This window comes from Sinohyriopsis cumingii, chromosome 7, assembly GCF_028554795.1.
Source record: "Sinohyriopsis cumingii isolate HCF-2022 chromosome 7, ASM2855479v2, whole genome shotgun sequence".
Lineage (NCBI taxonomy): Eukaryota > Metazoa > Mollusca > Bivalvia > Unionida > Unionidae > Sinohyriopsis > Sinohyriopsis cumingii.
Window position 1 is genome coordinate 77,856,127 of NC_142967.1, and position 11,975 is coordinate 77,868,101.

An 11,975-nucleotide genomic window follows, 5' to 3' on the forward strand; every position below is an offset into this window, starting at 1 on the left:
TTAACCTTCTTGCTTTAATATGCCCTATAATAGACTCAATATCACCCTCTCCTCGCGCCCGGTCTATCACTATCAGCCTTATTATACAGACGCATCAATCAATAATAAATATCCAATTTGCCAGTGTTTCGCCTCTGTTCACAGTCCATTATCCCCTCAATGCGTCTTAATAGTATCTAATTTCCTCCTGCCTGTTGTCAATTACACCCGCAGCCAATTAGATTGCGATGGGAAATAGACTTGTCACTCATTTGCCAGTTTGTAGTAGCAATCATTCGCACAAAATCGAATTTCATTGCGCATGCGTCAATGTTAGAACCTCCCCCGTATGCGCGCGTTAAGCGAAAGTCTCACGTTTAAAAATGTATTCCTTTATTTGTTTGTGTACTGAGTATTACCAAGGCGTTAGAAGGATTATAGTTAAACACACAGCTGTTGGAGTTAAATTAGCTCTGTATAAAAATTCATTTTGGGCTTTGAAATGCATAGATTGGCAAGAGACACAAATGGATTCTGAATGATATTTTAACGGATTATGTTCCTTTCACCTGAATTTCAAAAATAATATAGTAAAGATTTTGTAGGAAGTATTGTATTATTATTATTATTAGTGTGGGAGCCTTGATAACATGTCACGAAAAATGGAGCATCCGTTTGATCTAACAGACTCACTGCAACGTTCAAAATGCGAAACAATGAAGGACGAAGTGAAAAAGATACTATCAGCCTACAGTATGAAAAGTTTCAAAAACGAAGACAATTCATCCGAAAGTGAAGAAAGAAGTTTAAACACAGTAGCAGAAGTTTCAAAGAAGAAAGATACAGATAATATTGAAGGTAAAAGAGCTGAAATGAAACAAGATACAAAAGTCGATAATGACAATTATGATAAAGAATTTTCAACAAACTGTTCTCAAAGAAGTGCAAATACGTCACACAAAGACGAGAACGAAGAAGATTGTCAACCTAGCTCTAAAAGACAGAGGGTTGAAACCCCACCTAAGTGTCAGTCCACCTCGTTTTTTGTCGCAGATATTCTAGATCCAAGTAAATTTGTAGGGACAAATTCAAGTTCTCAGAGAGTCTGGCATCCCTGGTTGACAAGACCGACGACAAAAGATTTCAGCACAGATTCGGATGGAGACTGTGACGCTGAAGATTCAGGTTGGTAGTTGTCGTCTATATGTACCGCATGTTAGTAATTTTAAAATGTCATCTACACGTACCGTATATCAGTCTTTTCAACACGTCGTTTGCACGTGCCAGATGTCAGTCTTTTCGAAAAGAAAACTAATAGCATCAAAAAACATTTTCAAATGAAACAGTCTTTTGTAAAAGAAATTTTAGGAAACAAATATTCAGCATATGAATGCACGTGCGGCATTTCTTTGCTGGCACTTATATGGGAATGATTTAGCAGTGATTTGAAAACAAAAGTTTCTTACGAACACAAATGACCGAAGTCAATCAGTAACAAGATACTCACGCCAACATCAGCTAAATCCTTACAAATATTGTGTTGTTTCTCGACCATCAATTTTAAAATCTTAAATTGCTGCACACTTCTGATTTTTTTTGTGTTGATTTTAAGACGCAAAACAAAATGCTACTAAAATCCTACAGTCGACTGCACAAAAGCGAGATAGATTGACTTAATATATAAAGTTATTTGAAACCTAAAACAAAGATGGATAAAAAAATGAATATATATCAGACTATAGATAGAAGGAAAAATATATATTGCAAAGAGATTTCATATTAGATAGAAGGAAAAATATATTTTGCAAAGAGATTTCATATTAGATAGAAGGAAAAATATATTTTGCAAAGAGATTTCATATTAGCATAATCTTACAGTGTTCTATCTGATTTGATTTGTCTTGGAAAATTAAACATTGGAAACGAGTTTCTCTCACCAGTACCAACCACAATGATACAGTGATAATAAATTATTTTCTTACCATACTTGAACCAATTAAAAAGAAACATCATTAACGCGTTATATTTTTTCCATACTTCGAACCAATTAAAATGAAACATCATTATTGGGTTATATTCTTTCCAAACTTGGAACCAATTAAAGTGAAACACCATTAATGGGTTGTATTCTTTCCATACTTGGAACCAATTAACATAAAAGATCATTATTGGTCTAGATTCTTTCCGAACTTAGAACAAATAGACGTACCACTAAGTTCAGTATATAAGTTTATAAAAGCATGGCAAAACACACCTAGTAAAGTATCAACTACTCTGTAGGTCAAAACTAAGACTTTTTGATTTTAAAATCATTGGCGCAAGATAGAGAATGTACAATCTATATACAGTCTATTCAGTTCTGAGGTTGAATTTCTTACAGTTATTACAGTATGGTCGTCTGCACTTGAATATGAGGAAAGAACATTGCATGAGGAAATAATCCACTACCACCACCCTCCACCCCACCCCAAAAGTAAAGACCGTCCATATTCCATATTAATCAACCTGAATACATTGTTTTACGCATGACGACGACAACATTTAAATATACCATGTGAAAGTACGTGATGTCTTGATCGTGCTAAACATCTGTTTGTTTTACACTTGATATAGTTTAAATGGGGCACCAGAGCTACATATTTCTTTGCACTTTAGTTAATATATACATTACCTATTATAGCTCTCGAAAAATCTTTAAACAGAATAGGTGTTCATAAACATGTATAGGTTTTAGAACAGGCTTATTTAGTGTTGATAAACATATATAGGTTTCAGAACAGGGCGATCGAAGATTAAGGTAATGATAGTTATCTAATGGAAAATCTAACTGACAAAGATATATTTTTTTAGGCATTATTCATTGGGTATCTAAACCACCAAAATAAAATAAAATAAAATAAAATAAAATAAAATAAATAAAGTAAAACGTTAGAAATATTGGTTATAAAAAGCCTAATGGGCACGTGCATTTATTGTACGAGAAGATTGCAGTTGAAGTTTAGGTCATCACGTTCTTGTTGATCATACTTGGTCTGAGCTGCGCCTGTCTACAAATCGCTGGAGAGCTAAGATTGTTTTTTTTTTCCCTCTCTTTAACTGGGTTTGATATTCTATTTTAAAATATCAGATGAATTGTCAATGTTGAACGTTTCAAACAGCATATTCTTACAATAATTATTGATGTTTCTGTAAGGATTAGGACCAAAAATAATTATTGATGTTTCTGTAAGGATTAGGACCCAAAAATAATTATTGATGTTTCTGTAAGGATTAGGACCCAAAAATAAGTGAAGTGGCTAAAAACAAAATCAACAAACTCAATTAAAATCAATAAAGTATGAAAGACTGTGTACTAATTATTAATTTTATTTCATTTAATTATTATAAATCAAAAACCAAACAAACAAAACAAACAAAATTAAACCACCCACCCCAAACAAACCAAAACAAAGCAACAAACAGTTTACAAACAATTGTCGTTAATATTCAACTTTGAATTTTATATTACCAATTTGTGTTAGATGATATCCGTAACATTTGTTTAACTTCTAACCCCATCCACTCACTTCAGCGATGTTCATATTTGATAAGGTTACCTGTTAATACTATTTGTAAGAAAAATCGATATATATGAGCCTACGAATGATATTCATCTTCACACACTAGGGAGTATCAAATATTTATAGAACTTAATACAGATGTAAGACGACAGGATGCAAAACAAATTATCACTTTGAATCGAAAATTAGATTTTGAAGATGCTGATTGACTCAGAAAGCAGAACCAAGAATCTGAAATTTTTAGTGCCGTGGGGAAAGTTTTAAAATGTTGTATCTTCAGACAGATGTATTGATTACACACGAAAACATGAATTTAAAATCTAAAACTGTCCAGTTATTGAAGAAGAAAAAAAACAAAACAACTAAAAAAGCCAGCAGAGATCGTACTTTATCCGGCGCAAGCGTCAAAAGATGTAGGAAAACTAACTTGGCTTTTTCTAAACTGACTAATACATAATATGTAATAATTATCGTTTTATTTACCAAGGACGAGTTGTACTAAGCAAATTAGTTACGTACGATGTTCCATTCATTTTTATCATTATTAGACGCTGTTAAACACATATATGACGTTGTTAAGCAATTGCAGGAACCACGGTCTTCCTTTGTAAGATGACGTTACAGCAGGTCTACCAGGAGGTAAAATCACCTCATGTCATACTGTACACAGAGAGAAAAAAAATAAAGAGTTTATCCCACGCAGGTCACATGTATTAACCTCAAACTCGGCAGAACTGTGTTCCTAAACACATAGACGTCACAAAGGAATAAATATAATTAGTTTATATCTATTTTGCCGGTCTGATTTTTTTTACGTTAGCATAGAACAGATCTCGTATCCATATTGTAACAGCTGGTTTTCGACTACTAAACCATTTGTATATTTTTAAATGCTTGATACAAAACAGTTGTAATTTTTTTGTTGGCCACCAGCAGTATTAGAAGTTGAATTTAATGGGTGTAAACAGTCACGCACCACGCAACCGTGCATTTCTAGAAAATGGTTTTAATGAATAATTCTTCTTTGAAACTGACACCTAAACGGTTTCTTGGAGTCTTTCTATTTTGCTAAGAGGAATTTAATTGAGTGTACCATATATTCATGTTTGCAATATTTATTCGAGGCAATGGTTCATTTGAAAACTTAATTGGACGGATATAATACTGGTTTCAGAAGAAGAAAAAAAACTGGTTTGCTGTGGCAAAAATAAATGAGTTGTACAAAGAATATAGAAACACATGTTTGAAGACCTAATGAAAATGTAATGGTGTGCTATTTTAACTTGTACAAAGAACTAATTTACTACATGATTTAGCCCTGCGCAATTTAAAAAAAAAGAACTCAGTAGTGAGAACATAATATAGTTTCAGTTTTTTGTTATACAGTTCTTCATTTGCCAAAGAAAATTTACATGACACTGTATAATGGATCGGTTAAATGTTTGTCTAAAACTTGACGTTTAAACAAAAAAATCTCATATATCTATCTACATATCTATCTATCTATCTATCTATCTATCTATCTATCTATCTATCTATCTACCTACCTACCTACCTACCTACCTATCTATCTATCTGTATGTCTGCATATATATATATATATATATATATATATATATATATATATATATATATATATATATATATATATATATATATATATATGAATCAATTGCCAAATCAACAAAGAGTTTAAAATTATCGTAACATGTAAATCATGTTATCTGCAATCTTTTGAAAGAACGAAGCGACTCAGAATTGGTAATCAATCATTATGTAATTTGTAAATGTCAAGGACTGTTTCGTCCTTTATTTCGTCCAATATTAAGGACTATGCGTTTAATGAAGCCTAAGATACACCGCTAATTAGGATACCTTTGCAAAATGGGTACCAACTTGACTGGCCGACTTGACACTTAAATCTACACATTCTCAACTTCTTTGACTGTCTGTATAGCACGTTTGGAAAAACAAACAAACTAACAAACAAACAAAAAGCAAAACAAAACAAACTTTATAATAAACGTCAATGCAACAGTTTTTTTCTTCTTTTGATTATGACGAGAGATATATATTTATTAAACTAAATTTAAAATATATTTTTGTATCTAGATCAGATATAAAAATCTCCTTTGATCGCCGCATACACTTAACCAGGTAAGCCTACAAGAGTTAAGGGCTATTTCATGTTATTGTAATATTGGTTGACGAAGGATGATAAACCTGTATAAAGAGCCATACTGTATTTCGATGCGTATAGGCAACACAAAAGATAGACCCCCGTTGAAAAATATATAATGATTAAATTACTGTTTGAAAAAAATAATGTTTACTGTGATATAAACACGTGACCCTTGACGAATTGGGGGAAAGATAGATAAATAAGTATAGATGTTGAAGAGGTATATTCCCCAGTGAACTTAAACATCGATTAAGTGAAGGGCAGGTATAAAAAAAACGTGCGTTTGTTTAGGAAGCAAATTAACGATAAGTGGTTCATGCATGGCATGTTGATTGATGAAAAACATGGTTTCCAGCAGAATTAAATCAAGCGCGCATGGCTCAATAACTTTTGTTTCTGTGACCCTCAAAATCGATATAAATTTACAGCTATATTTTCGATTTATTTCTAAAGAGGAAGATGAAATTCATCATATAACATAAGACAGTTTGGTTTTTAAGAACAAATTTCCGCATTAAAAAGGAATTCTTACTTCGCTTGTCACTTACGTATTTTTTTTAGATTTTCTTTCAAAGCCATTATCTAACGAGTCCTTGTGCAGCGGCGTGCTCTGCATTGTCTAAAATGTTATTTTTATTTCAAGAAAACTCCAGATTTTACCTAAAATATTGAAACTTGCCTTGCTGTTGTTTGTCAGACTTCTACACGTACCATTAATGATGACATGCAACTCCAAGAAGAGGAATCACATGAATCTTCTCAGAAAATATTAAAAGAGAATATTCCTCGAATTTATTATTTTTCTTTTCACGGTCTATCTTACAGATTACTCCACACGTTACCACGACATACACACATACCTATACATAATTCGAGATTTAGATAATCTGATATGAAATGAGCGGCGAATTAAGGATTCCAGCAAATGTTGAGATAGGGTATTGAACCTTACGAAATCTATGAAACTATATGTTAGAATATTTAAGAACGTTAAATATATGGAAAAATGATAGTCATTAAAATAAATTAAAATATCGCAATCACTAGTGAAGTACTATGTAATGTACACACTTGGAAATCGACTGATAAAGATTAAGTCTAAATGAAAACGTCACAATGTCAAGGCCGAATGTTTGCAGTCCTGAAGCTTGTGCTATGTTGATTGCCATCAAGCAAACTTGATCCTGTCAGGTTGCAAATTCCTTATGTTTGCCGTAATTTGTCAGGCAAGTGTTAAGCAATCATCTCATGTTATTGGTGACGGAGGGTAAAACTCATTCTGTAGCTTATAATTAGCTTCGTCTTGTCTTTAATTACGTAAATATGATGGCGTAGGAAATCATTCGTTAGTTTTAACGAGCTAATCGAATTAGGCAGACATGAAATGGCGTGCGACACTTTGCCTTTGTCTTTCATGATTAGCAAGTGCACTTTGCGATAAACGATGATAAATGTTTCATAGATAATTTACTTCTACTTTAACGATAATTTTCCGCAATTAAGATTCGGAAGCAGGTTCGCTTAGCACACTTTTTATAAGTAGAATCACGCAATTGATAGAGGAGATGAAGGAAGAATGTGAGAAACTAGTCATGAATTTGATCACAGATACCTTATCAATAGCTCGTCTAACAGCTAATTGATAAACCTTTTATGTGGGGGCCTAATTACCTTTAATTATTTGGACACAAACAGATTTATATCACAAGGGAGTTACATAGAAGGAGCCGGAGATGACTGAGACATTAAAAGAAATCGGAACAATCTCACGTGTCTCCGGAGTGTACATCCCTGCTGCTACTTTAGCGAAGACTAATTCATTGCCAAGATTACAGTGATTAAGAAAAGCCATCATGCGAGTTTCGCGGCATGAAATTATCAGTGGCTACAACGTAAAAGCAATATTTCGCGAGTCTGGAGTTACGGCAATTCAGCATAGAGAATATATGATTAAAGGTTAATACACATGTAGCCTTTCTGTTTTGCCTGGCCTCTTAACATGCTAAGTTCCTAAAAGCAAAAGTCTCGTACACTGTTTCTTGTCTCCTAGTAAGGTCGTGTTACTGATTTATATACAAAACGTACACCATTTTGAAGCAAAGGAAGAATTAAGACGTTGACACTATCGATGAGAACTTTTATTTTGTATGTAAAGCCATTGAGTCGTATGCAGTTCATATTCTACAGCATACAATACAGAAACGGATTCATATACACAAAATGAAACCATTTCACTAATAAATTACATTTTGATGTCCTATATCATTCTTAGCAAAACACCGCACATGAAAGCTACGAATAAAATAACATCAAAGTTGTAACTTAAAATTTAATAAGTATCAAGAGCTTTATTTTAAAATTATTTTTAAAGAAAGTAGGATGTAATTCCAATAATGTTACCCGTCTTGCATTGTCATTGTGAATAATTGTGTATAATAAAGGACACTATTTATTAATTAGGATAAAAGGGAATGGAAGGCATTAAATAAGGGTTAGTAAAGCGATTCATTCTTACGAACTTTCCAGCTGACACACGTGACAAAGTGTATTTTCATCAGGAAAAAAAAAACTCAAAGATACCAAAGGTAATAAGTAAAGCCACGCATGTGGACAGGCAAATCTACAATTACGCAAAGCACGTTGCAAATCTGAGTGTTTCTAATGTGTTATAAATATGTATGTATATATATATATATATATATATATATATATATATATATATATATATATATATATATATATATATATATATATATATATATATATATATATATATATATATATATATATATATATATATATATATATATACCTTAATTACACAGGTAAGCATGTTTCATCATCATAAAGGTCACATTCACGTAAGCTGATCGTATGATAATTACAGTAAATTCCAAAATTCTGTTCTTTCAGATTCCAATCTGGAGGTCGAAAGCTGCAGCGACCATGATGATAGTGGACAAAGTTTCGAAGTAGAGGAAAACGACGACAGTCACAGCATGGACAGCAAGAAAGAAGAAGATAAAGGCAACGAAGACAAGTCATTGACAGATTCGAATAAGGCCCATGGGAAACCGAGACGGGCAAGAACAGCTTTTACCTATGAACAGTTGGTTGCGTTGGAGAATAAGTTCAAGACAACGAGGTATCTTTCAGTTTGTGAGCGGCTTAACTTGGCACTTGCACTAAATCTGACGGAGACACAGGTGAAAATATGGTTTCAAAATCGTCGGACAAAATGGAAGAAGCAAAATCCCGGCATGGATGTAAATAGTCCCACACTTCCAACGTCAGCCGGAAGTTTGACGTCATTTGGTTCCGCATATCCGCCTGGAATCTTATATGGACAAACCCTGCATCCGTATCTTTCAAATCAGAACATTTCCAGTGCTCTTGGTCTTTTGAAGGCCCACCCTGCCTATTTTGAACACAAGCATCCAATGTTTTACCCGTATTTTTCTCAAGCGAGGTGACATGAAAATAGACACCCAATCCAACTCCTTTCTTAAGATTTTTTTTTTCTTTCTAAAACGAAGTCTGATACGCACTGCTTGAAATTCATCAACGGATACAAATTGAATTATGCCGTATTAGCTTGTCTGCTAACATGGATCTCTAGTACGTAATATTGAATTTCTAGACGACCTTTCAAAACCCATCGAATACTTTATACATTTTAAATTTTAATGCGAACAATATACCAATATTTGTGGAAGCAGGGACGAGGGATTTAAATTCTGGAAGGGAAAATTTATTAAGAATTATGAAGATAATTTTGCTTTATGTCGCATCATTTGCGCTCTGTATAGTAGGTTTTGCTTGCGGCAGTCGTTTTCGCAGCCATTGAAGGTCTAATGAAGTCATGCTAATGGACGATTTTATACAATAACAATCTGCATTAGCATGCCGAGAATATAAAATTAAACCCGAAACAATCTAGTCTTTAAAGAATGTCATATGCTTTTAAGTATAGTATCTAATCTAGAAATATCTGAGTTTAGTTAATTCACTAAAATGTTTGCATCTTGACCACGCAGTATTTTGATTCTGAAAATCAAGTGGAATTCTTTCCAACATCAATTAGCAGTCCCCTAATCAACATAAATTACGAGTCCCCCACTTCCTAATATATGCAGTTACTTTTGTATTGTATCTATTTATCTGTCAATGATTCCGTCCGTCCATCCATCTATTTATCAATGTCCATCTCATAATTTTTGTGCTCAGCCATCTCTCTCTCTCTCTCTCTCTCTCTCTCTCTCTCTCGTGTACGAGTCTGTCTGACGTTATATCTCCATCTCAGTCTATCTAGCAACCTAGACCCCTATTTATCTACCTATATATCAGAACATTTCGGACTTTAAAAAACCGGACGAGAAGAGCAGTGACTATATATATACATAAATACTTATTGCAAAATGTGCGTTATTATTGTTTAATAATTTAATGATATATTTGGGTGCAATAAAGGAGAATCGTATCGATTTTGCTCGAAAAAAATAAACGGCAGCGTTATCATTTTTATTCCCCATCTTTGTTAGTACAATCAATTTTTTCGGTAGTTTTCGTTTCCAAAATATCTTCTAAATTTAGGACTATCAAAACTGACTTTTACCAGGTAGTTCTTACTGTCGTTATATTTTAAGAGGACGGCTGTCCAAAAATATTAAAAGTGTCTGTTTAATTTCAGATATATAGTGGTATTTAACGTGGTTGTGGCATGATTTCTTTTTCATTCTTTAATAGTATTAGTGTCACACTTGCAATAAGGAAATGCTATTTAGCCTGAGAAAACTTACAAGAATTGACCAGTTTTAATTGGCTGCTTTCTGTTGAATATGCACAATATAATTCGCAAAGTTGTTAATTTGCCATTTGTATAACAAATGCATACTTTATCTACATAAATTATGAATAAAACTAAAATGATTTAGACACTATTGTTGATATATATATATATATATATATATATATATATATATATATATATATATATATATATATATATATATATATATTCTCTATCTTTCTGTTTATACATTTGACTATTCCGTTTATGTTTGTCATACTCACTTCATGGTTTTGGAGTAACTTAAAGGAGAATTAGAAATGATCAAACTCAAATGATTAACTTAATTATTTTTAAAAATGATTTATTTATGAAAATATTGAGAACATTTTCAGCTCTTATCCGACATAATTCAAATTTTACCTCAGTAGCTTCGTTTGCACTTTTGCAATTTATGTAAGGTAAAAGGTGACCACTGCTAACAAACTACCCTTTTCCCTGCAATTTTGGAACTATATTCCAGTACATTAAAGAATTAAAGTATCCACGAAAATAAATTATATTGGTAGAAGTGTTTAATTTATACGGGATATTTCAATATTGAATACCTTATTACAAACCTTTCTGACATTATTATAAAACAAACAAACAATGTATCTGAGATACTCGAGTTACGATTTTGAGGTAGAAACTGCATACTTGATTCGAATGGTCTTGTATAGGAATTTAACTTCCTATTCTATATGATTCATGAAGTCATGAACCTTCAGAATCGATTTGGACTCCGGATGGTGGAGTGGATAAATTCGCTAGCCGTAGGTGATGCTCTACAGTTTCATATTTTGCATTTTAGAGTTTTAGAGAAAAATAATTTTCCGGTTTTCCTCACTGGTTATACTAGCTATTTAAAAGATATATTGTATATCTTAGATCTTGTTAAAAGAACATTTAATTCCTTTTATTCTGGTGTATGATTAATGGGTGTAATTTGGGTTATAGACTAAACAGCTTGGCCTTACTTCTGACGTGCTCCTTTCCAAATACTGCTAGCTCCTCTTGGTCATTTTCACTTCCTGGGCTTCAGACGTCGATTGTAAAACTATGAGCAGTTATAAATTTATATATATTTTAAATTCATTTATTACACCTTCAGAAGCTAGCTGGTATGTCTACTCTGGTAAAATTCAGTTCCTTTTTTAATAACTGCTGAAAAAAGGTGTCCTTTAGACTAATGCAGACTGATTTTTCGAATACATGGGAAGAGTCGTTTTGGTTACCTGTAAGCTTAGATCATGTACAGTTTGCACGAGTACAATACCCAAAGACATGTCAGCCACAGTACACAAAAGCTACATAAAGGTAAACAAATATTCTCTCCAATGTGGAGGTTGAAAAATGAAAACGGCTACATCTTACATCTCTCTCTCTCTCTCTCTCTCTCTCTCTCTCTCTCTCTCTCTCAGAA

The 11,975-nt window shown here is 32.9% G+C and overlaps 1 protein-coding gene across 1 annotated transcript; it reads left to right on the forward strand.

The window, feature by feature from the left end:
- The first annotated feature begins 394 nt into the window (after positions 1-394).
- Positions 395-10,656, forward strand: LOC149795576 (uncharacterized). The gene is made up of 2 exons (XM_089965413.1): positions 395-1,164; positions 8,635-10,656. The coding sequence occupies exons 1-2, from the start codon at positions 630-632 to the stop codon at positions 9,192-9,194; spliced, it is 1,095 nt and encodes a 364-aa protein (XP_089821539.1). The 5' UTR covers positions 395-629; the 3' UTR covers positions 9,195-10,656.
- Positions 10,657-11,975: the final 1,319 nt, after the last annotated feature.

Coding starts and splice junctions, on each gene's coding strand:
- LOC149795576 (XM_089965413.1), top strand. CDS start 630: ATGTCACGAAAAATGGAGCATCCGTTTGATCTAACAGACTCACTGCAA. Junction 1,165..8,634: donor CTGTGACGCTGAAGATTCAG/GTTGGTAGTTGT, acceptor CTGTTCTTTCAG/ATTCCAATCTGGAGGTCGAA.